Source organism: Zootoca vivipara, chromosome 7, assembly GCF_963506605.1.
Source record: "Zootoca vivipara chromosome 7, rZooViv1.1, whole genome shotgun sequence".
In the NCBI taxonomy this organism is placed as follows: domain Eukaryota; kingdom Metazoa; phylum Chordata; class Lepidosauria; order Squamata; family Lacertidae; genus Zootoca; species Zootoca vivipara.
The window spans coordinates 43061587-43087897 of NC_083282.1; the positions used below are offsets into that span (position 1 = coordinate 43061587).

The window sequence follows — 26311 nt, forward strand, 5'->3', positions numbered from 1 at the left end:
AAAGCAATCCGGCATGCATTCCAAAGTCCCCCTCTCTGCATATCCCTGCAATAATTTTCCGCTTTCCTTCGATAAAATTGCCAAATAATAATGAATCATTTCATAAATAATGGGTTTAGGGGCTTATCAGGGCAGGCGGGCCACTGCCAGCGCCTTATCTCTCTTGGCCACATTGCTCCGGTGTTCCGCTCTCCATACTAAATAGGAAACTGGACGTGATGTGGGAATGAGATCCCGGCGCTGCGAAGCCACCCAACACTCTCTTTCTCTTTTCTCCTTTTTTTTCTTTATCTTTTTTCTTTTTCTTTCTTTTTTTTTTACGGTAGAGGGAGGCGGGGGGAAAGGAAAAGGGGGAGAGGGGAAAAAATTGCATCCATCCGCCATGAATAGGCCACAAAATGGCTCCAGTCATTTTCACCAATGAAAAGCAAATGGTGAGTAAAAGAGAGAGACGATCTTGACGCGCTCGATATTGTTTTTTCGCGGGTTATTTTGTGCGTGCGTGTATGTTTTTGGGGGGGTATCTTCGCTCCTCAGCCAGCCTGCCACTGGGCCCGGATTAGGAAGCCTTGCCTCAAACAGAGAAGAAGGATAGGAGGCGGTCAGAGAAGTAATAGAAACAAACAGAAATATATATATATCCCTGCGCCATTCCCAGACTCTGAGATCGCTCTCGTGCGCACGTGTGCATATACATATATGTGCGCGCACACACACACACGCCCATATACACACTGAGGAAGGGAGGAAAGCAGGATGAAAGAAATATAAATTTATATGGACGTGTATTTTCACTTTATTTCTTTGCCCGCTCGCTGCCTCGCCTTCCCACTGCAAAACCCCTGGATGTTCTCAGGTTAGCTAACGAAACAAGGCAGCTATCCGTCAGGGCAGCTGCTCTTCGGCTGCTTTTGCTATCTGGGAGTTGTTATTATTATTATTATTATTATTATTATTATTATTATTATTATTATTATTATTAAAATTCTCTATTTTTCTTTGTGCTGGAGCCCATTTCCACCCAGCAAACGGCCTGCTGTGAGTCCAGACGCAAATGCGGAATAAGGTGGAAGCGGGAGGCGGGGTGGCTCCATGCGAACCAGGTCCCGCATTCTCTGCACGTCTGCTTGCCGGCACGCGTGTACAGAAGACTGCAGCTGGACTTTATCCCTGTTACTGTATATAACCAGCACTAAGAAGCTCAGGCTTGGCCCGGTATTTTAAGGCGGGGGACATGTCTACGGTGGTGGGTAAACAAAAGAAGCCAAGCCACTCCGCAGGCGGCAAACCGAGTTAGCCGGCGGATTCGGGTGCTCAGATCCCAGAATTCAGACTCGTTTCCCGCTTCTCGTCGCCATTTCTTTCCCCCGAGATACTTGGATTTGCAGGGGTGGAAATGAAATGCGTATTTTGCGCGGAGAGGTGCGAGGTATTAATGGGATAGTGATGGGAAGCGTCCAGGAAAGATGTGTAGGCGGCCTGTCTGAGAAGGCGCAGAATCTCTCTTAAGCGGATACCGAAGTGCGTGGCAGCCTAACAGGCCGCGAAGAGAAGGCTTGGGCGGCCCTCTGTGCGTTGTTGTCCCCTGCTTTTCGCGAGAAAGCTAAAGGTTTGGGAACAGACAAGGTGGATTCTTTAAGAAAGCTCATTTGGTGCAGTGCAATTATGATTATTATTTATTAACTTAAAATAGAACCTACTTGCAGACGGGCAATATTTCAGAGGGTGGGGATTTCGTTTCTCCCAATTCAGATGCTGCCAAGATCTACCGTGTTATTCAGCTAATGCACGTGTGCATAAAAAACAGAGGAAGGCTGAAAATGTAACATATTTCGAACTGGAATTTGTCGCGCCCCGCTCCCTTCTTCGTCTTTTATGAATTCCGATTCTGAACATTTCCTGTAAAACGGGTTCCTTAAAATAAAATTTAAAAACTCCCCCCTCCCCCATACGAATATTTCTGAATATTATAGCCCTATAAACCAAGGCGAGGCGCTAGCCTGCTCAAATGCTCAAATGCTTCCTTTCTTTTTCTTTTTTCGTGCTGTTTCCTGCAGCCAGCAGGCTGGTGCATACAACCCTCTAATTCCTCGTGGTACAAATAATAAATAAAATAGACTATCATCTGCCTAATACTGGGAGCGTTGTGAGTCACACAGTACGGCAGAAAAGTGATATATTTGCATCAAAATATGCACACCACAATTATGGCACCTGCGCTTAGGAACTGATAGAAAAAGATTACATTGCATTTAGATAATAGATAGATTGACAGACAGACAGAAAGAAAGAACACGTTTGTGTGGGAATGTAGAAAGGTCGCATAGGTCTACCTCGGGGGGCGGGGCCTTACCAAGCAGCTCCTCCCCCTTCCCTCTGCGTGTATTGGTTTACACGCAAAAAAAAAATCCAGATCGTGTAGAAGCCTGTACTGAGGCTTCCTCCCTGTAGACCAGGCATAGACAAACTCGGCCCTCCATATGTTTTGGGACTACAACTCCCATCATCCCTAGCTAATAGGACCAGTGGTAAGGGATGATGGGAGTTGTAGTCCCAAAACATCTGGAGGGCCGAGTTTGCCTATGCCTGCTGTAGACGTTTCCACTCGCGCTTCCGCCCTTTATTTATTGACAGACAGGTCAGGTAAACACACAAGCAGGCCTCACGATGTCCTGATGGTGAAACCCACATCTTGCTTGAAATGTGTGATAACTTTGTAGGAGAGGACGTCCACGGCCCCTCAAGGCTGCTAAGCTATGCTTAAGAATAGAATGACCTTTACAAGCCCATCGGCTCAGCAGCCTCTCTGCAACTGTGGCCAGACAGATGCCGCAGAATATATCAGAAGTATGCATATTTAGGCTAGATTATTGCAATGCATTATACCTGGGGCTGCCTTTGAAGACAGTTCGGAAACCACAATTCCGCGGCCGCATTGCTGACCGGTGCAAGATGGTCTGAACGTATAAAGCTAATTCGGACACGACTGCACTGGCTGCCAATTAGTTTCCCAGCTCAATTCAAAGTGCTGGTTTCGACCTACGGTATAAAGCCTTGTGCTACTCGGGACCCCAGTGCCTCAGGGACCGCCTCTCCCCAGGTGAACCAACCCCAGCCCTATGATCATCACGGGAGCTCTTTCGCCCCCTCTGAATTAGGTCTGCAGAGTGACAACAAGAAGACCTTTTCAGTGATGGCTCCCACCACGCTCTCTCCAGGGAATTGCGCCTGATGCGATCACTGGCTGCTTTTAGGAGCCAATCACGAACGTGCCCCCCCTTTAGCCTGGAGACTTTTAGCTATTGTGGTCAGTTGTGTTAGAATGCTTTTAATGTATATCGGTGTCGTTGTTGTTTTGAAACTTTATATTGGTTTTAGTTTTCCGATTACTGTACATTGTAAGTTGTTTTGAGTTTATAGTCTGTAAGAAAGACTAATAAGCCCAATAATAAATAAATTGTTAATGCAGCTGGATACCTCTCTAGTTTACAACTCTCGTTTAATTTAATTTAAGCTTTAAATGGTGTCCTATGCCATCCTTATTATGTCTTAATGATCTTTTGTAACTCTTTTATTTTGTCTTTTAAAAGCAGCCCGGGCATGTAAATTTTACATAATTAAATTTAGCACTGGTAACTTATTGTTAGAATAAAAGGCAAGCGGAGAGAATACCGCTCTCTTGCCTTTTGTTCTGACATCCCGTTGGGGTAGACTGCCTCTGAAATGAAAGCTCCGCAGATAACCTTTAACAGACGTCATCTTCCTCCACAAACTTGAGTCTCCTGGCCATCTCTCGATTTTGTAGCAGCGCATACGCTGACGGTGAATTCAGTATGGTGTGTGCGTGTAATCCACTTCTCTCGAAGACTTCTCTCCCCATCCCCAAAACACACACACACACACACACACGAATTTTCGCGTTTCATACATTTCTTTCTGGATACAGCGTGCGTAGCTACAACAAAACCCCAAACGCAGCTCACTCCTTCAGATCCTGACGTGCGCCGGACTTTCCCCGCCACTTATCTGCAATTTGCTGGCCGCTTGCTTCTCCCGCAGTTCCCTTGCTGGATAGACTCAAAGCTCCTGGAGATCCAGGGCTTGTGTCAGGAGCAGAGCGAACAACTAATGCAGGGATCGCGGCTTCCTTCTAAGAGGAAGAGCCTCCCGCCCCACACCTCTCCCCCACAACAATACAATGGAAAGGAAGCGTCGAAGGAAAGAAAACGTTCGTTTCCTTTGCGCCCAAGAGCGAATACAAAAGGCAGGGTACAAAAAACAAGCTTCTGAGTCGCACAGGAATCTTCACCAGGCCTGAAGCTACAAATAATAATAAGAAAATTGTGGGTAGGGTTTTTTTTTTGCCTGCAAAAGCATACTCAATTAGAAGGAGGGGGTGGTAAAGAGATAGAAGCTATCCCGTTCCTTTAGACTTTTCCCATCTCAAAATGTGATTCGGCAAATATTTAGGAGTACATAAAGCGAAATTAAATTGTCATGGAATCATAGAATTGTAGAGTTGGAAGGGACACTGAGGGTCAACTAGTCCAGCCTCCTTAAATCCAGGAATCTCAACTAGATCATACATGGCAGATGGCCACCCAACCTCTGCTTAAAAACCTCCAATGAAGGAGAGTCCACCACCTCTCGTGGGAGTCTGTTCAACTGTCGAACAGCTCTTACTGTCAGAAAGTTATTTCTGGTGTTTAGTCGGAATCTTGTAGCTGGAAGCAATTGGTTCGGGCCCTAGCCTCCGGAGCAGGAGAAAACAAGCTTGCTCTATCTTCCATGTGACAGCCCTTTAGATATTTGAAGATGGCTATCATATCTCCTCTCAGTCTCCCTTACCAGGCTAAGCATACCAGTGGTAGATGACTTCTCTCTCATTGGTGAGATTGGCTTCTTTGAGACAAGATTGTAAGTGGGGAATGGAGAGGTGGGGGTGAAGCTTCCCCCATTCCTGCTGGACTCCTGTGGTTACTGGTAGGAACGGCACTTCTCACATACACGTGATAATTGACGCATGAACCGGAAATCGAAACCAGCCTGCGAACCTTAACATTTCCTTCGAAACTAACCCCATCAAAATCAATTGTACTTATTTCAGACCGAGAATGCGTTTAGGATGTGAGCATTGATGTGAAATATTATGTTATGACCCATTTGCACAGACACCCATTTTCCTCTGGCTTTCAAGTTAAATATGCTCCCCTACCCTGTCCAGATCTAAATATCTCTCTCGCACCCCACTTCCTCGGCCCCATATCCGGGACGGATCCCTACTGATCCGAGATGCTTCTTCCTCTGCTTAAGGCTAAGCCATGGCAGGAGGCAGCTTCCTGGGCTAGCCCCTCCCTAAATGAAAGCCCCCTCGAGGTAAGAGGAGGAGAGGCGGCCTTGACAATGAGAGGGGCTTTGTGGAGGCAAGAGGCGAGGGGCTGCCGCTGCTTAACATCTGACAGTACAGTATCAGAAAGTCCAATTAAAAGGAGGAAGGAGACGGCCGGATTGGGTGGGTGCTGCCGCCGACGCAGTTGAAGGCAGGGGAGGGGTCGTGACTGGTCAAAGATAGAGTCGTGCTATTCTGATGGCGCTTTCCTCCTTCTCCACGACGCCCCCCTCCAGCCCTCTACTGTCTCCAAAGCTGCCATCCAAAGATCTCCCTCTTCCTTCCAACCCATCCCGGCAGAGCCCGAAGGAATGGAGAGGAAAGCCCCGGTCCCAAACGGAGATTTTGACAACAATGAAATCCTGCTGGTGTCGCGGGCGTTTAGGACATTGTTGGTGGCGTGGTCCTTGGGAAACAACGGCAAAGCCTTCACTGGTAGGGTTGGGCCGGGCTTGGGCAGGTCCGTCTGCCTACACAAAGCATTGAAATCGGCTTCAGATCCCTTGGTTTAAATGATGCTTTGCTGCCACAGCATACAAACTGATTAATTCCGAGCAGCAAAGCGGCAATCGCATACATAAGCCACTTGTCATATTCGCTGCTGAGTCAGGTTCATGGTCTTTGTATTAATTCCCAAGGCCCTTATCAACTTCGGTCGGTCCAGAGGTATCATGGATCGCCAGATCCATTATATCCCTGCTGGACCACTGAGGTCTTCAGGGAAATCACTGTTTGGGGGGGGGGGGTCCCCGGTGGCTGGGATGATGCACAACTTGTAACCACAAAGAGTCCTCCTGCCTTCAACGTTGAGGGGCCTAATTTTGTGCACCTTCCTGAGCCTCCCTCCCAGCTGAGGCCAAACAAGTCCTTCCACCCCTGAACTTACTGAAGATTATCGTCGTTATTCCTGCAGGCTTTCTAACTGAATTATGATTTTATACTTTTAACTCGCTTTCACCTTTTTATGGTAAGTTAGGTCTCCTGCACACAGAGACAACCGCAATCAAGCGCTATAACAATCGTTGAGATAAATGATAAAATACTACCGAGCTTACGGGCTGCAGCGTAAGTCTGGGGACAGTCGGGCAGGTCTGAATGCTAGGTATTCTACCCACACGTTCTCCATGCTATCCTTACGGGGTATTAATAATAATTTTATTATTATTATTATTATTATTATTATTAAGACCCTATGCACTAGTAGCCAAGGCGTTGATAATCCTTCTTTATGTACTCGAGAAACTCAGTGTGGCGTTTTGACCTTGGAGGTCCAACAAGCGTAGGAGTTGGGTTAGGCCACCCGTCCTTAACGGTCTTGGGCTCCCGGCAGCAGCCGCTGGCCTTGCTTGCCTTTCGACATGCCAATGTTGCGGACTAGCGCCTTGCGCTGTTCGGCGCTGCTCTTCCTTCGGAGGAGAGCCCCGCTGGGTGGGCAGAAACAACTCCTCGGCTGATCCCCGGGGGCTGTTGTGGTTTCAGTTCGCCAGCAACCAATTTAAGCCTCGGTTTTTCTATGCAGCCGAGCGAGGCGCTGACCGGATTTATACTCGAGGCGTGAAATCAACAGCCTGCAGCTCAGCGGAGAAAGCCGGACGGGAATAATCCCGCTGCATTTAAGCGATTTAAACGAAACTCCATAAAATATGGATTTCTCTAGGCCCCATCGCCAATCAGCCCCAATATATACTGTATTGCGTTTCAAACGCCTCTACGTATTTCTTCGTGCTTTGTTTTGTACTTCCTTTAAACGGGAGCCCTGATCACTGCTTGCTTAAACGAAACCTTACCAACCCATTCACTAACTAACCAGGACCGCCGGTTTGAAGCTGAAATCCTGAACATATTTCATTCGGTCCTCGGGAACCAATCTCGTTGGACTCAGAGGGAAAATCACCCCAGCGAAATGTGTGTGTGTGTGTGTGTGTGTGTGTGTGTGTGTGCAGGGGGGGTGGACGACGGTTCTAGTAGGGGTGTATATTCGGAAGATAGCACCCCTAATTCTCGTGGGACTTGCTTCCAATTTAGTGCATATCGGATTGCCATCTGAAAGGGCTACCTGGTCTTAAAAAAACAACAACCCCCCCCCAAGTATTTAAGCTGAGGGGAGAGGTGTCAAGATATCAGCACGGCTACTCCCTTGCAAGTATTATGGAGATAGTTGGAAAAACCGAGTTTGGGCTTATATCTCATAGACAGCTTCGCTTCGTGTTGTTTGGCGTTTCTGGATCAAACCGGAAGCCATTCCCCACCCTCGCAGCGGTCTGTACCGCCAAATAGCCTTAGAGTTAATCGCGACCCCCAGAAATCTGATGGCTGCAAAGCGATCGAGGGGGAGGGCCTCCGTTCGTTATAATAAAACTGTGTTGGCGGCGGCCAGAAGAGTTGGATCTGAGACGCGTTTGGTTCCGCTGATCACAATACTATCGCCGATCGGAAGATTTACTTGGAGAAAGGCCTATTGATGTAATCGGGAGAATTCGAGTTTAAATGTGTCGTGAAGCCCAAATATTCGAATTTAACTGGCGCTGTGTGTGCGTGCGCGCGCGCAGCAGCTTTGGAGCGCACGCCGGATCGGGATAATTCATCTACAGTATTTGTGGAGCGCTTGGAGGTTAACAAATCTGGCTCTGTTCTCAGAGCCTGAGCGCAACCGACTTTTGGAAAGTGCCTTTATTTCGCGATTGGTTGCAGCGAGGAAGGCAAGGCAAGTGTCGGCTAGACACTCAGGACACTTAGCCCCCCAAAGTATTATTAGCTGAAGGCATCGATATGGCTATGCAAAGTTAATTTAAAAGCTGATATCCGCAAATACACCATAACAGAATACATTAGCACTGCGATTCACTCAAGAAACACCCGAGTTTTCATTTTTTTTTAACATTTTGGATCGGTAGAATAAATAAAAAAGGAGATGGAAATCCAGTTACAGCGCTGCTTATTAGAGGTTATTACAGATAGGTGAATTCCTTCCTTCCTTCCTTCCTGTTCACTCTTCCATTGTGATAAAATTTCTTATTACACTCCCCCCCCCCCAATTATCCCTGGCATTAATGTGGAATGAAAAAGTTTCTCTTCGGAGCAGGCTGCCTCAGCGAACGGTGGCGATTTTCTTTTTCTTTCAGCAACAAAGATGCTATGCTGGCTTCCCCTCGTCTTCGTCTCCTTCTCTCCACTGCACAACTCCTCCTCTTTTGGTTGACATTGTCACTCTGCCACCGTCCTCCTCTTCCACCAAATGGTAGATATCTGATTCTCCGGCCGCTCTCCCCACCCACCTCATAACTGTTAGAATGACTTCCCCGAGACCACCCGCACTCTCTTAGGAAACGCACCCGCGCAAGACCTTTGCGCGGTATGCGCGTCCGATTGCCACGAAGTCCGAAGGGTGCGTGTGTGGAATTAAAAAGCAGAAACGAGATATGGGCAGGGCTGGCAAAGAGTTTTCCGCAAGAGGATGGAGGGCAGGTTGAAGAGAAAATACCTTCGCTTTTCTGGGGCGCAGGGAAGTCTCAGAGCCGTAGGTTGGGGGAGGGACCCCCTTTGCTCTGCCCTCTTCCCCCGTCTTAGATCCGCGTGGGTGTCCCCGCCCGAGCTTGCCCGGCCACCGGGCCACACAAGGGCCGCGCGCTCTACGTGGCGCGCCCTGCCAGCCGCGCAACTGTCCTCCGCGGCTGCTGAGCGGCCCTGCACCGGTGCCCAACCCCTCTGGGCGCCCGCTGCGCTGCCAATGACAAGCGGGCGACGTCGCGGGCGGGGAAGGCGTCGCTTTCTTTCCCGATCCTTCCTCCTCCCAGTCTTCCTCCCAGCCCTTTTTTTGGGTTGGAAGCTCGTCTCGTTCGCCCTTCTCCTTTCTTCACCCTGCGCGCAATTTTCCTCCCTCGTCTCCCTTCCCGTTTCATCTTCCTCCTTCCTTCCTCTTCCTCCACTTTCCCTTTCTCCTCCTTTCCCTCCCCTCCCCCGGCCCCCCTCCCTGCGCGCCCCTCCCTCCCTCACGGCTCTCCTCTCCCTCTTTCTCCCCAGGATGCTGATGGAGAGGCCCCCCAGTGACCCGCCGCGGGATGCCGCGCACGGAGCCGGAGCCGCAGCGGAGGGCGTCGGCGAGCCGGATTTGGGCTTGGGCTCGGGCAGCCACAGCGTCTGCAGTGTCGGCGATCGGCAGCGCGGGGGGATGGCCCTCCCAGGGGAGCCGGCGCTGCTCAATGGGGTTGCCAAGGAGACGGGCCGGCCGCCCCCCTCCCCCGGCCCGGCGCCCCCCGCCGCGCCGGTGCCCGTGATCGAGCTGGTGCGCGCCGGGCGCCCTATAAAAGCCGCGGACGCGCCGAGCGGCGCCAGGCAGAGCCAGCGCGAGCAAGACGGAGGCAGCAGCAACAACAGCAGCAACAGCAACAGCAACAGCCGAGCGCAGCGCGCCGAACCGGCCAGCGCCCTTGCCCTCGCCCTCGCTACCGTCGCGGGCACAGGCACGGGCACGCCCCCCGCCGGCGCCAGCCTCAGCAGCAGCAGCAGCAACGCCAGCAGCGACGCCCGCATGGTGCAGCTCAGCCCCACGGCAGCCCCTGCGCTCCCGCTCCAGCCACCTGCGCGAGCCATGCTCTACGGCCTCGGCCCCCCGCTCAGCACCGCCAGCAGGTCCGCCGCAGCGTCGGGGGAGGGGGGGAGGGAGGGACTTTTCTGCCTGTGCCATCAGTCCTCGGCTTGGTTTGCTTAGGGTCGCCTTTGTCATATGCCACCATTGTCGATGATGTCCTCCGGTTTCACAGAATTGTGGAATTGGAAGGGACCACGAGGGCCCTGCAATGGAGGAATATTGTGCCCAACGTAGGCTTCGAACCCACGACCTTGAGTTTAAGAGTCTCATGCTCTGGTTTGGGGGCTTTGCCTTGCCCCCACGCTTCCCCTCTCTCCTTCATTTTTCCTCCCTTTCTTTTACAAACCAACATCTTTTTCTCTCTCCGCTCTTTTTTTTTGTCCTCTCGCCTTCTGAGTGCCAAACCTGAGCTATGTGGGACTGTCTGCCTTTCCCTTTTGTTGCCTTGTCCGCTTGTCATAGAGAGAATGGATTTTTTTGCCTTACTTGCTACGAAATTAATAGCCACCACGTTCGTCTATACGAGCAAGAAGGAAACAGATTCTTTCTGGTGGATCGCCTGTTCTCTATTGACAATCAAATTCAGTGGCCCCTCTGTATACATCATTTTCTAAACCACAATTATGCACCATTTTTGAAACAATAATGATGAAGGAACCCGTTGACTGCCTTTTTTAAAAAAATGCCAGAGATGCTAGAACTGTAAAACAGGCTGTACCGTGAAATGCCATTGAACTAACTAGCATCACTAACTACAGTAGCAGACGTTGATAGCCTTAAAGTAACAAAGGTAATGATAGCGCTCTGGATCCGTCTCTCTCACCTTCCCTCGCCGAGAAATTGTCTATAGTGGAATAGATCAAAAAACGAGAGAAAACATTTCCTCCCAGGGATTATTCTGAGTGTTTCATCGATGTGTTGCCTCCATTAGCTAAGAAATTGTTGAGGTTCCTTTTCACTGCCTGCAGAAATGCAATGCCGTTTAATCCCAATTCATATGTATATTAAAAAGCTCTGTCATGCCAGGGCCAAGCCTTCTTTGAGGTTAGTAGATGCTTCCACAATGATCCCCCCCTTGTTACACAAATCCTTTAACCCTGGTAAGCATCCCTTAGGCTCAAAAAAAGGTGCTGCAAAGTATACCTTAATTCTTCCATTAGAAGCACTCTGAAAGTGCTCCAGGCCCGTGTGTAATACATCTGAATCCTAAAAGCATCTTATTTAGAAGGTGAATGGGTTTCAGGGGAACTTACATCCAAATAAATGTGCTTAGAATTGCAGCTCAAGGTTTCTCGGTGTGTGTGATGAGCATCTGTAATATGTGCATATATGTACGATATTATGAATGCTCATCACACAATGCCCCTCTTCCCACACTCACACTTTCTCTGCATATGCTCAGCTGAATGGACGTACATTCAAAGACTGTAGCAGAGATCTGCCCTGCAATACTGTACTCTCTCTCCTCATTTTGTCCTGTGTTCTGCCTCTTGCTTTGCAGCGGTTTCTTTGGAGAGCCAGATAACTTCTCTATGTACAGCAACAACCGAGTGAAAAGAAGACCGTCCCCCTATGAAGTGGAGCTCTCTGATGGTGAGGAAGCTTTTTAAATTGGAGGGTCTCAAGAACTGTGGCCTGCTACTTGATTTCCTGCTATTTTCATGCTGGCAGGGGTGGGGGGGGGGTGGAGATTATGATCTACAGGTGGAACCTACAACAAAACGTTGCAGTAATAGTGCTTCTGCTCAGCGTTCCAGCCAGCCACGCCTCCTGTCATGCTGCCATTACTCCACAGCATTCCATAGCCATTCAGCATGCTGAGTTCCGCTTGGGCTGTTGTCCCGCTTTCAGCTTTTCCTCCCCGCTCCAAATGATTTTTGTACCTAGCAAACACTGATGTTCCCCCAAGCCTGCTATTACTTCCCTCTTGTGTTTGGATGGGGTGTCATTTTGTCGACTTAAGGATCTGGACTTGGTGAATATACGATGGCTAAGTACATAAATCAGAGGACTCCAACTCCCATCAGCCCCAGCCAGCATGACTAATGGTCGGCGATGATGGGAGCTATAGTCCTACAGCATCTGGAAGGCACCACGTTGGCTTCATAGTGGTGGTGGTGATGGTGACAATAGCAACAATGGGAAAATGTTGGGATGAAAGCAATAGGGTGGTATTCATTTAAGTTTTACTCAGAGCAGATCTATTGAAATGAATTGGCACAACTAAGTTAGGTCCATTATGTTCAGTGGTTCTTCTACTCTGAGTAAAGCTTAGCTGATGACCACCCTAGGAGGGAGAAGACAATATTTGCCTACAGTACTACATTGCCCTGGTCATGTATTTATTCATGAATTGGAGCAATATGCACTAAGCAAAACCAGTTTTTGGAAATCAAAGGAGCGTAGCTATCAGAGTTGGATGGAGTTTGAGGGGGTGAGGCCTTTGGACCTTCAGCTGGGTCAGGTGTCCAGGTGTTCTGGAGCTTTCAGGGCTGACTTTGGTGCAGAAGGCCAGGGCGTCAATCAGCAGAACAAGAAGCGGGGTCCATATTGCAGCTGTGAAAAATGCAAATTCCATGGGATTGAAAATGAAGCTGCCAATATGGTGATGCCATTATAGGAACCTATTGTGTCCAGTTCTGGCCACCTTACCTCAAAAAGGATATTATGCAGCTGGAGAAAGAATAATGAAAGGAAAGCCAAAATGATCACAGGACTGGAGGAAAGGTTACAACACTTGAGACTTTCTTTGTTAAAAAGAAAGAAAGATGAGTAAGGCAGGTGGCAGGATAGAGGTGTGTAAGGTGTGGAGAAAGTGGAGAGAGAGAAGTCACACTCCCTCTTTCTTCATTGGGGCCACCCCCCTGAAACTGAATGTTGGAAGATTCAGGGCAGACAAAACAAAGTACTTCATAGAGCATCATTAAACTATGGCATTTGCTTCCGCAAGAGGCATCGATGGGCACCAACATGGATGGCTTCAAAACAGGATTAGACCAATTCATGGAGGAGAGGGCTTATCAGTGGCTACTACTGATGCCTATACTCTACCTCCACTATCAGAGAAGGCATATGCCTCTGAGTACCAGTTTCTGGAAACTATGAATGTTATATATACTGGCCTTGAAGTTCATGGAATAATTTAAAAGCTGCCCATGAGCAAAAGGTTGATTTTAGGCTTCTTTACACCTGCACCATGTGAAACATCAGTGTATACATGACTGGTGAGATGTTCCTTCTTGGTTTATATATACTGAGGACATGAACTTAAGACCCAGAAGTACTACTAGCCTGTCTGGACTGTGTATAGACTGGGCATGTGTTCTTGTAACCACCAAGCTGAACACAGCCCCATCAGTCATGTCCTGTGACTTTCCAGATTCTCGACAACCCTTTTGTAGCCTTAGGTAGGCAGCAATATGACAAAGAGGGTTTGCCTTAGTGGGGCACAACTTGTGCAGGTCGAGAATCAAAGAAGCCAAAGTGAGGGTGCAGAGCAGGTTTTATTGATGTGGGATCATGACACAAAGTCGAAACTTTGTTAAAAACCCTTGGAACTAATTCCATGAATGGGACACATGCTGTCACCCACACCTCATTTGCTCATAAACTGATATGGAGAAATTGGGTTATTATGACCATGGCAGCCCGATTATCCCAGGGTAATTAACTGGCAAAATGCCATTTGGAGGTCAGAACCGCTTCCCAGGGAGAGGTCGCCACTTACAGAACATGGTGAGGATTTGTAATGTATTTCAAAGCAATAGAAATATCCTTGCTGCTTTTTCAATCATTTATGTGTAAATTAGGGATCAAATAAAACTAACAAAAAATCACCTGAAAAGATTTATATATTTCCCCCTTTTAATATTATATTTTAAATATCAGGTTAGACATTTCCTCCATCCATATTGGCAAGGTGGTTGCTTGCTTGCTTGCTTGCTTGCTAGCTATTCTGCTTTACATATGCTTAGTAATCCTAAATGTTCACATTAACAGTCATGGCTCTGTTAATGAGCCCATTTTTATATTTCACCAAACATTTGACTTTGTTTGCTGCTAACTCAGTTGTTCAACTATTGATATTTCCACAATTTATAGAAGGACTGGATGTCTCATTGAAAAGACACAGGGACAAGCTATTTAACATGACAATGCAGCTGGACTAATCTTAAATTGAGGATTTCCTCAATTTAAGATTAGTCTTGCATCACCATCTTCAGTAGCTTTGCAAGGATCCTCTGTCTTTTAAATGAGAGTTATCCTGTGGCAGTGAGGGACTTGGCTTCTACCAATGTGTTTATTTAGACCAAACCAACAATTTACATGGAACTGCTGCCAGTGCTACATTTAACTTAGTATTGACAAGTACACAGACTGGCAGCATCTCTCCAGGGTTTCAGATAGGGGTCTCCTCCAGCTCTTCCTGGGGATTGAACCAGAGACCTTCTGCATGCAAGGCAGATGCTCTGCCACTAAGCCACAACTCTGGGTTGGGAGGCTGCTAGAAAAGCAGTACAATGAATCCACAAGCCAGGGCTATTAAATTATTTTTGTAGGCATTTTCAAAAATTGGGATTAATTTTGTGATGGATTAACTCTATGTGGTATTTCTGTGGTTCTGTCACCTGAACAAGCAAAGAAAACAAAGCAGAAAACGATCAACCCCAATGAGCCCTAAGCCTACAGAAGCCCAAACCAACAATGATCCTAATGTATTTGATTTAATCCATTCTAAATGCAGTTTTGCATTGTCATGTCAAGGGCGGCCCGTGGGCTGCTTTGACCTCTGGGGACCTCGTGCCAGTGACCTAAAAAGTGTGTGGGGTGGTCAAGAGGCTGCCCCACACTCACATCCACTCTCTCACACACTGCTGAGCTTGGGTGGGATTTGAAACCATGACCCTAGATGGCAATCTCAGGACAATTTTCCACGACTGAACACAATTTTCCCTGTACCCTCCTTCTTTTCACCCCTCTACAGCAGAAACCTATGGCGGGTACTCCTCCATGCGACAGCAGAGTCCCAATGCTGGTGAGGACATCATCATTATTTTTTGTTCCATTGCTGCTGCCAAATTCTCAGGGGCCATAGGGAAGAACTTGGGGGTGGGGAGCTGAGCTTTTGGTGAACTACCCCTGCTTTATGTCATCAAAGGCAAGACTTGGGAAGTATTTTTAGTTTAAAAGATGTGCACCAGTCAACTGGCAAAACGCCAACTTGTTCAGGGACACTGAGGTAGAACTTTGTGATCTCTGTGATGCAGTAGATTGGATGTAGTACACTGATGGGACCAGGACTAAAAAGTTGGATTTGTATCTGTGGGATGAGAGTTCATATTCCATCTTATTTATGAACTGAAGGTTACTTCAGACGTGCCTGCAACACAAGACTTTCTCCAAGGCCAGGTAAGATGGTTGGGGTTCCCCAAGCAGAGACCTTCTTTCACCCCAAAATAAATGCATGAAATCAAGTCGACAGGATAAGGCTTCTGGTATATTAAAGAAAAAGTGGGGAATCTTTTTGGCTCAGTGGGCCAGATCACTATCTTTCTGCACTCCAATGGATCAACTTTGACAGTTGGGTGTGGCTTGCTGGGAATGGCTTTGCAGGCCAAACTGGGACCCTTGCTGGCCCTAGTTAAGTCTGTGGGCTAGAGATTCTCTACTGTTGCTGCAGTAGGTTGATCTGAAGTATAAGGTCTGGGGGATAGAGAGTTGCCTTCTCACTACTTTTTCACAACTACCAAGTTTGTGATCCAATGAAAAAAGTTCAATGCCATCACCCACTTTTATCAATGCCCCCGTAACTTAAGAAAAACAGTCAAATAGTTTTTAGGGCTTAGTGCTTAGTTCAGCCATCAAAACTCAGGATATAAAATTTAGATTGGCAGATCAATTTGGATAATGCTAGATTTTTATTTCTTTTTTTTAAAAAAAGAAGTTTTGCTCATGGGTTGTGAAAAATATCCTCTCAGTTTGAGCGCTTCAGTGGAAGTAGAAGTAATATTTGTTTTCTCAGTCTTGACATGTTCTTAAGATAAGCCCTCAATATTTTTAAGCCATGCATAAATGGATCTAGAAGAGGGCCAGTTTCCAGTTTTACTGTCACTCTTCTTGTCATAAAACTTGTTAGGGAGGTGGAGCTCCTTCTTTTGAACCTCCTGCAAGGAGGGATTTATAATCTGTATATGTACAAGGGTGCAAGGATCTCACATACAGGGTCGCCATATTCCCAAAAGTTAAAATCCGGACAAAGTTGTTGACCTTTGGGGAGCATCTTCCAAAAAATAAATAAGGGTTTTTTAAAGATTTGTTTTTTAAAAAAACATTGCTCTAGTTGCTATACATCTGGGTTTCCCTTGACATTTGGCCGATTCTGTGAAAATCCACCCAGACGCTATTTTGGCAGTCCAATTCCCGGACATATGGCAGCCCTACTCAAATAGGCACCTCCTGGATTCCCAGTCCTAAGAAATCCTTGACACATGCCTGCTTTTCTCTGCAACTGCCCATCTCTACCCCTAATAAAGGATGTGGGTGGCGCTGTGGTCTAAAAAACCACGAGCCTAGGGCTTGCCGATCAGAAGGTCGGCGGTTTGAATCCCCGCAATGGGGTGAGCTCCCGTTGCTCGGTCCCTGCTCCTGCCAACCTAGCAGTTTAAAAGCAAATCAAAGTGCAAGTAGATAAATAGGTACTGCTCTGGCGGGAAGGTAAGTGGCGTTTCCGTGCGCTGCTCTGGTTCGCCAGAAGCGGCTTAGTCATGCTGGCCACATGACCCGGAAGCTGTATGCCGGCTCCCTTGGCCAGTAAAGCGAGATGAGTGCCGCAACCTCAGAGTCGTCTGCGACTGGACTTAACTATCAGGGGTCCCTTTACCCTTTACCTACCCCTAATAAAGAGACAAACTATGTAATTTTGTATGCAGAGATGGATGCAATGGACTATTTCTTCCTTGTAACATATACATGGGGATGCTGGTCCTTGAAGAAGCACCCAGGCATATGGACAGGGTGGTGCTGCTGGGGGAGAAGACAGCCACTCCAGGTTTCAAAATAATTATAAATTAAGTGTATATTAAGTGGGGATTGTCAGGAGGAATGGGCTCTTGGTGTGACTAAAAGCAGAGTGTCTGTGAGCATGTGAAGAATTGTTTTTCTTAAGCATTAATTCACCTCAGTCCAGGCTTGGGGTCAGCACCAGGCCACTGCCGAGGCCCCAGTACTGCATCAGAGGTCACTGACAGTCACGTCTGTCCTGAATTTGGCATTTTAAAATTTCCAACAATGCTGCCAATATAGCCTGACAACCACCATTTTGTGATTCCTTTAGTGGCCCATGACAATGGGCACTGTGTGAAATTTAAAATGGAGCCTCCTAGCAGGATGTCATTGCCACCACATAAGTCTGCAGTGCCCACTAATGTAGAAGACCCGCCAGAGGGCAATTTGCAGAGTACTCCTTGAGTCCTAGAGTTGACCCTGTCTCTGTCAATTCCATTCACCTGGGACTAAGGCTTCTGGATCAGAGGGCAGGGGATCCATTAATAAGTTTTTTGCCTTAGTGCTTATCCCTTTGCAAACTGAGAACCAAAGCCAGCTTTGAGCAACAGCTTCCTCCCCTTAATACCTATCGCTTCAGATTTCCCTATTGCAACAGTTGACCTCATTACATCTCCAGCTCCCTCTGACTTGAAAAGACCCTTTATACTTGACTGCCCACTCAATCCAGTTACCCTTCACCACCGCCACCGGTGCTGCTGATTTTAAAAAATGCCAAATTCATGCTGAAGTAAACAATGCCCATTAAGTCAAGTATGTGTAACCTCCTTCATCTGCACAGTGCATAATTCATGCAGAATATAAGGGTAAACATTGCTTATGGAAAAGACAGGGGAATGACACTTGCTACTGCCTTCTGCTGTAACATGTGGTGATTCTTGCTCTTATGCACAGGGTTTTCCTGGTCACCTGGGTTGGCATCAGGAAGGAAATTCCCCCCGCGGCACATTGGCAGACACCGGGGCTTTTTCGCCTTCCTCTGGAGCATCGAGCAGGATCATCTGTTAGGATCAGGTGGGCGTATCCCACACGATCAATTTCCTGCTTCGATTGTTGGGTGGACTAACTTGTGGGGAACTGCTGGGTCCTAGGCCCCTTTCCCTTGGGAAGGTGACTGCCGACGGGCATTGCACTCAACAAAATCCAAATTATCATTTTTAAAATTCTGCTAAAATTGAGTATGTGCAAATTGCTGGAAATGGGTTGTGAATTACAGTCATTGGGCTGTATCCATGGCGGTTTTGCACTAGTGGAAATCACCTCTGTTTGCCCCAAGATAATTTTTACTGCTCTCCAGGAGAAAGCTGGTCTGTTTGGAGGAATGGGGTAACCCCCCATCAGCCCAAGTCGACCCTAAGTCAGCTCAGACCAGCCTGCCATCTTTTGTATAGCGAGTCCAGAGAGGAGCAGTGTTGGTTGTTAGCTTCCTTCTCCTTACTCTCAGGTGGAATCTACACACGTATTTAAAAAAACAACAACACTGCAAAAATGCTTTTTAAAAAGTCTTGGAAAAAATACATTGAATTTGGCATAGCTCACTTTCACCCTCTAGTGCCATATTTGTATATTGCATGTCACAACACATTTAAAATGTTTTATTTGCATCTGTATAGCTGAGTCCTCAGTGTCACCATTATAGAACTCAGTAATGAGGAGGATGGGGCAAAACTAGAATCAGTTAGCTTTGCCTGTTATTGGGCATGGCGCCACCTACTGTGAGCCATGCTGCCTTCTGCCATACCAGTCTCAATGGGCACCACAACTGATCTCTCCTACCCACTACAACCCAGGTGTCCCCTGAAAAGTTGCTTCTGATGGTTAGGAGACCTCCTGATCAGTATAGAATATGAACCAGAGTGTTGCAGTAGATGGAGTTCTTTTGTGTGCGTGTGACAAAAATTAGGGGCCCTGCCTTGTACAAGCAGAAGCTTTTTTTCACTGGAACAAAGCCAACTTGGGACGCATTCTGTACCAAGCAGCTGAAGTTCTCTCTCTTTCTTTTTTTTGGCCCCATCCTCAACATTGGGCCTCAGTTATAAGAGTATTTGGTGGATCTTAAGGATCCCAATACACATAGCATGTATCATATCATGAACACCAGACCATCCAACTGGGTGTCATGGGTTTTTGTAAGATGAAACAATTCACAGTCTGCATAGTATTTGTTTGATTGATTTATATCCCATCTCAAGGAACTCAAGGTGGTATATATGCTTTCCTGTCTCCTCATCATATCCTCACAACTACCCTGTGAGGTAGTTTAGGCTAAGGGATAGTGACTGACTCAGTGTTGAAAAGTGTTAATTTAGTACCCACCACCACCAATATGCGATAGATAGATAGATAGATGATAGATAGAGATAGTGTCTCCCTGAAGTGCTGTATGTATATTCCTTTCTGTTAAGGATTCTCTGATTAGTAGCTAGCCAAGTTGCACTGTGGGATGAAGCCTCAGGTTATGTTGCTGCAGAAGAGATTGGGTAGGAATACAAACTGATTATAGTTCGTCTCACACCTTATGAGACATCTGTCTAATTTCTGTCTCCTGTTCCAGTGATGAAAAGTGTACCTGGCTGGCTCTGCTAAGATATCTACAGATTGTACTGTAGGAATGAAGGAGAAATCCAGTTTTTATGCAACCTTATCTAATTCACACTTCTGAAAAAATACACAAACTGAAACATAGCTGTCCTTCAAAATTTGCATACAGAGAAGTGTATTTGGGGGGAAGTGTACACTAAAATGCTGAGTAATTTTTTTGAGGTTTTTTTAATTCAAAAAAAATGCAAACTAATGCAGAAATGTGGTGAACTGAATTTAAGATGGGAAAAATGGCAGATTCATCCATCCCTACTTGAAAGCCACACTTTAATAAGTGGTTTCGATGTGTTTGTGTTACTGTTTCCCCATGAATTCTGCCACTGCTAACCTTGCATTTCTTTTTATTTTTAGGTCCTCACACAAAGGTGGTCCGTCGAATATTCACAAATAGCCGGGAGAGGTGGAGGCAGCAGAATGTCAATGGAGCTTTTGCTGAGCTCCGCAAGCTCATCCCAACTCACCCGCCTGACAAAAAGCTGAGCAAGAACGAAATCTTACGCCTGGCTATGAAGTACATCAATTTCCTGGCCAAGCTGCTCAATGACCAGGAAGAAGAAGGAAACCAAAGGGGTAAAGTCAGCAAAGAGAGTGGCCTCATGCAAGAGGACCTTCTTCAGGACATGTTGTCTCCAAACTCAAGCTGTGGAAGCTCATTAGATGGAGCAGGAAGCCCAGACAGTTTCACAGAAGAACACGAACCATTAGACCCCAAGCAGCACACGAGAGCTCTCCACCATTCTATTCTTCCCATTGAAAACAGTGCGCAGCGATGATGAACCTGCAAAGAGGCACAGGCAGGCCCTTGAATACATGGTATCTGGAATTTATGCATGTCCTCCACCCCCCCTCCTCTCGAAAAGAAAATGGGTACTTCCCAAGTTTTCCTGTTGGCTTGAACAAGAGAGCTGCATAAAAAAACACAGATGGATCAAGTGCATCTTCACTGACAGAGCACTGATGGCCTGGGAGGATTGTCTTGTTAACTCTGTGTTTTTGAAAGAGTTTAACACTCAAAGGTGGAAATATACGGCCATCTCATCTTGTATTCATGCAAGGATTAAAAGGGATGGGCCTGACACTCTGTCCTTCTGCAGAGTTATCACTGTTTCAGTATTGTGTTGCCCCTCGTTCCCTGTCATCTGTTCCAAGCATCCTCCATAAGATTGTGCGTCCATGTGGCCATGGAAGCCCTTAAAAACCATCCCTGCAATGTGGTTTTTCTCCAGCTCACTTTGAGAAAATGTATGCAACTTGTCTGCCTTCACTCAAGAGCTTTGCCTTTCTTATGGAAGAAAGGAAATAATCCCTTGCGAAGGAACAGCTGACTTTGTGTTGTGGGTTTCTCTGAATTTTTTTTATAAAATTAAATCTAGCTCAATTTTGGGTTGTTTGAGATTTTGTATTTATGATGGTGGAAATCTTTTTGTTTAATTCCAACCTGCAGTATCTGTTGAACTAAAAAGGTACATCAGTGAGGGTTTGTTTCCCAACTTATGACATTTCATCACAATGATGATTTCTTCTAACCTGGGTGAGCAACAGCATTTCCTTGGAATTCTCATCTTGGGGTTTCCTGGTTTTATTTTTCCTGAAACAAGTGCGACGAGAAATTGTGTGTGTGTGTGTGTGTGTGTGTGTGTGTGTGTGTGTAAATATATATTTATATACAAAACTGGTATAAACAATGTTTCAGTAATGCACTTTGACTTGTTTGGATTTCCTTACGTAAAAGTCAGGGGTCACATGATCCACTGGGAGCTTCTGCACAAGATCTGTGGAAATGAATGGGAGTTGCACAAAAGGATATCCATGAACCATATTCGTGGTTGATGCTGTTGGCCATCAGAGTCAGGTTCTTGCTGGGAATGGCAAATGGCCAACTGTGCTGTGTGCCAGACATGCTAAGGGCATGCACCCCGATTTGCTTGTGGAGAGGCTAGACAGCGTATCAGTGCATTCCCCCTATCACTTATTGCAAAAAAAATCCAGTATTCGGGGGTTTGTTGCACAAGACCTCCCAAGCAACTATAGTTGTGCAGCCTGTATTTATCGGTATGTGATTGAATCAAACCCCAAAATAGCGACAGTCTGGAAGTGCCACAGGAGTCTTTGCAGTAGAAGCCCCAAGAGGACAATGCTCAGGGGGTATTGCATGGAGCTAGAGATGTTGTGCATTCTGTTGTGCAACATAGTCCTGTGATGTTTTGTTTCCAATAGCATGTGAGCTCTGTCCTGGGCCATGACAGTACTTTGTTCAAAACATCTTCCAACTACCACCCCCGATCAGAATCCACCTAACTCTCTGCAATCTCACCAAATCACCAATAAAGCCTATGACAGTGTTTGAGAAATAGTACTTTGAGCTTTGAAGGTTACAGCCAATGGTTCTGTGGCAATTGCAGATCCAGGAGGTTTTTACACTTCTCAGGGCCAATTCATATACTGTACTGCACGTTCAAGATGAGCATAGGAGATCTTCTAAGTGTGCGGGTAAAAATGTAACATGTGAATGTGCACACAAAGCAACATGTTTGCAAGCACACCCATAATTCTAGGATGCATATTGGGAAGCTATAGTTGCTAAGACTGCTTCTGTTTTATGCACTCTCTGTAGCTACAGCAGTCTTACAGGTTCAAGGCACGATTCAGAAAACTCTGGGTTCTTCCATGACTGAAGGACACAGCTTTGCAAACAAATGGAAGTCTACCCTTAATGGAGAAGGCCTTTGAGGTTTCAGTCTTAAGTCTTGTTTTATTTTTTTAAATAAACATCTCATAGATATCCAAACAGTTTTACAGAAGGCTTTTGTTTTTAATGCCAAAGGCTTTCTGTTTTTCGGTGAAAGTTAAAGTATTTCTCTTTTGGACGATGTGCTTGCTTGTGCATATGTGTGCGGACTTCATTTTCCCACTATCCCATTAACTCCCAAATGTATTTGGAGAGGTGGAATAAATAGCTTGCTAAACACTGCTTTTAAAAGTTTCTGTTTAAACAGTTGTTATGAACAGGAAGCATTGACAGAAATCCATAGAAAGGAAATGGAATCTGAAAGTCAGATTAAATGAACTGCAAAGCACCAGATTCTGAGTTTTGGGATGTAATCCTATACACACATACTAGGGAGTAATCCTCATTGAACACAGTTTACTTCTGAGTTAATACATATAAGATTGAGCTCTTAGTGTGTTTCATTCATTCACTGGTCCTGCACAGCCACGGTAGGTCAAATTTTTGGACATGTTCATCAGCCCCACATTTACTTTCTCCTATTTCAGTCTTTACAGTATCTTTTCCTAGGTTGATAGCTAGCTAGGAAATGGGATACAGCATTCTCTAGTCTTTTGACCAATGAAAACTAGCATAGAGCTGCTGGTTCCTAAATAAATATGACTGGATTTCATAGAACTGCTAAAAACAGGAGTGGCTCACCTGGTGAGTGGAGCTGCAGGGAGAGCCTCTTGGGACCAGTGTCACTGCTGCCATGTACTGGGTAGCATGAGGCCAGGGCTGTGTGGACACTCCAGTGGAGGCCTCTGCACAGCCCTGACCTTGCCACTGATTCATCTAGCCCATCCCAGTAAGCACCAGGGAAGCCCCTGCCTCTGTCCCACCAGACAAGCCCCTGAGATACCTCCTCCTGTTTTCTGAGGAAATGAACATTAACTATTGCTATTTTAAAATGTCTGTATGTTTGTGTTGAGAGGTATATTATATGGAGAAGTATTTTCAAGTGAAAACATTAAAAACACTAATACCCAGTTTTGGGTATTAGTGTTCTAGGGGCCAAAATGGTCTTGTTTGGTTTAGACTTGGCTTCACCCTTAGGCATGTCAGTTGGCCTTGGGAGATGTTAGCATAGATTTAATAAAGTTCAGAAGCCCCCCTCCCCTGCCACTTCCACTTCAGAATTAACTTCCGCAACTGATATCACACAGGGGACAAATTCCTCTGACTTCACAATATTGTAGGTAAATGTTGGTGTGAGACTAAAGAACTGTGCTTGGAGAAGTTGTGTGAGGAGCTCTTTAGCCTCCTTCCACATCTTGCATTCTCTAGACCTCAACACCATTTCCCTGGAGCTCAATACCAGCCCATACCATGGGTTAACATTCAACTGCTCCAAGTAAGTGATCCCTTCCCCTTATGCACTTGGTGGTACTGTCACTCTGCAAAAGTGTGGCATGTCTCCCCTGAGCTGTGGAAGTAACCTATATTGTGAGCTTTCACACAGCCTTCCACAAAGGAGTTATGCTGGCAGTGTTGCATTTCCTAATGATAAAAATCCAAATGTACATTGTCTGATTTCATGTACACATTGACTTTCACATTCTCCCATTGAGACATTATAGGCAATGGGGTGTGTATCTTGAAGAAATTCCTCACTCCCATGCTGCTTCCAATAGTGGCTTGCTACTGTTTCACAGCAGAGATAAGTGCAAACTGTTGTTTCACGTACTAAAATAGCAACGGAACTCATCTGATCAGTGAATGTCTGATCTCACCATCAATGTGAATCTATTTGGTACATTTCACTGGATTTGCAATAAATAAATTATATCGATGGCAGCTCAAGTCTGTGAACCACTAAGCCTAATGCAGCTCACCAACTAGATTTATGGAGACCCTGGTGAACTGTGATACATGGATGCCATCTCAATAAACCTATTGTTTTCCTGCTTCCCTCACTGCTCATAAAAAATAGCTGGTGCTCAACTTGCTGGGTCCTGCCCCTCACCTAGATATTTTATATATGGGAATGTGGTGTGAATTTCTTCAGACATGCAGAATGCCACTCTAGGTTGGATCCAGACTGAGTTTAGGTTCTATTGTAACCAACAGAATTAAACTAATGATGACTTGTCCCCTAGATTGTAATGGGAATGAAAAATCCAGCCTTATATATGTCTATTCAGATGTAAGCCCATGGAGTTCAATGGGATCTGCTTCCAGTTAAAGGCTGTAGCTATAGTGAAACAAGCTTAGTATGCATCTAACCTTCAGTGTTTAACTTCGACAACAGCAAACTTGCACTCCTTTGTAATGCCTCATAGAGCTCCAGGTCATGGGAGAAAACAACAAAATGGTATCTATTTCTATGATAGTTATAAATGCGAAGTGTCGGGGAGGGACTAAGAGTGAGACCAATAAGTAATTTTACACCTGAGTTGGAGATTATCATGTAGCCAATGAAGATGGGGCAGGAGGAGGAGGTCTGGGTGAGAATGGAGGAAAGAATCACTGTGCCTGATCGTGAGTTTTGAGATGTGAATGGCCTACTGGAATGTTGATCAATAGTATTGCCCCCCCCCCCCTAGTTAAACAGATTTCAAACTGTCTCTAGGTCACAGGATCTAGCCTTTGGTCTCTCTCCCTCTGCTTACCTTGCCTTCCTCGCATCATACGTCATCTGAATGGTGCTGGTGTAACTGGGAAGGTCACTATGGATCGATGTAAGCTGCTTACATCTCAATTTCTTTAGTGGGTTCTGCTGCCCAGGAATTGGGAAGAATAAAATGTTAGATGCTTTCCACACATCACATGCATTACTCACACTCTTTGACTGTTTTAATCCATATGAGAGAATGGTACAACTTTAATCCTTTCGGCACAGTACGATTTCAGTATATCTGGGGTCTGTTCGTGTGTACTTTAAATTGTGATTGGAATGGTACAATTCTGGTTTCCCATGCCTCTCCTCTCTTGCCTGCTCTGTGTCTTGGTGTATATAACACCCACAAAAATTAGGTTCCGAAGAAGCAGCACTTTCAAGTCAGTGTTGTACTGTGTGATGGATTCTTTTTGCCCCCTTTTGTTGTTGTTTCCCCCCTGCATTTTAAAGCAGAAGTAAAGTATAACCAGACTTGGTACATTTTTATTCTGATTACCTTTGTAAAAGCCCACAAGGTGATGTGCTACTTTGAAAACACATTTGTTGTAATGTGTATGTATGTATATTTATATATATATATAAATATATATATATATATAATGACTATATGAAGGATATTTCTAAATAAAGGTTTAAAAAAACAACAACACTGTCTCCATGCCATCTTCTTTTGCCAAAGATTTTACTGTACTTCCACATAATCCAGATTATCTGAACAAGTCTTTTAGGAAGGACGGCAAAGCATACTTGGAGTGGTTGGGATGGGGTATTGGTATAAAAATATCTGTTTGGTTTGGTTGGGTCTGGTTGTGACTTGATAATAAAAACAGGCAATGCCTCACCTATAGGCTAGAGAAAATTAGCCAAGTGATTTAGTTCTGTGCTTGCCCACACCCTTGTTACAGAACTTTCACCTACCATGAAAAGAAGGACTTGGTTTGGTGCCTGGGAAATGCTATGGTGCCCTTTGAGAGACTCCTATCTCAAGAAGGGATGCCTTTCTGAATTTGACAGATGAAGCTCCTTCACTAGGAGCTTGACGGCTCACGTGTTTGCTGCGTTTATACTGCTGATACCCACTTAAGTGCATTAGTCATGATGACTGATAAATCTCCAGAATCAGAGGCATCACCAGTTGCTGGGGAAAAGAGTGGAAGAAGACTCTTGCTTGTGGTTTCCCATAGGCATCTGCTTGGTCATTGTGGGAACAGAATGCTGGACTTGACAGGCCTTTCGTCTGATCCCGGAGGGATTTTCTTATATTCTTATGCAAGCAAATAA

General features: G+C 45.9%; 1 protein-coding gene across 1 annotated transcript; it reads left to right on the plus strand.

Annotated features, from left to right (window-relative positions):
• Positions 1-361: 361 nt before the first annotated feature.
• Positions 362-25666, plus strand: TAL1 (TAL bHLH transcription factor 1, erythroid differentiation factor). Its single transcript, XM_060277473.1, has 5 exons — positions 362-434; positions 9410-10018; positions 11479-11570; positions 14962-15012; positions 19992-25666. Exons 1-5 carry the CDS (start codon positions 421-423, stop codon positions 20411-20413), a joined length of 1188 nt encoding a protein of 395 aa, XP_060133456.1. The 5' UTR covers positions 362-420; the 3' UTR covers positions 20414-25666.
• The last annotated feature ends 645 nt before the right edge of the window (positions 25667-26311 follow it).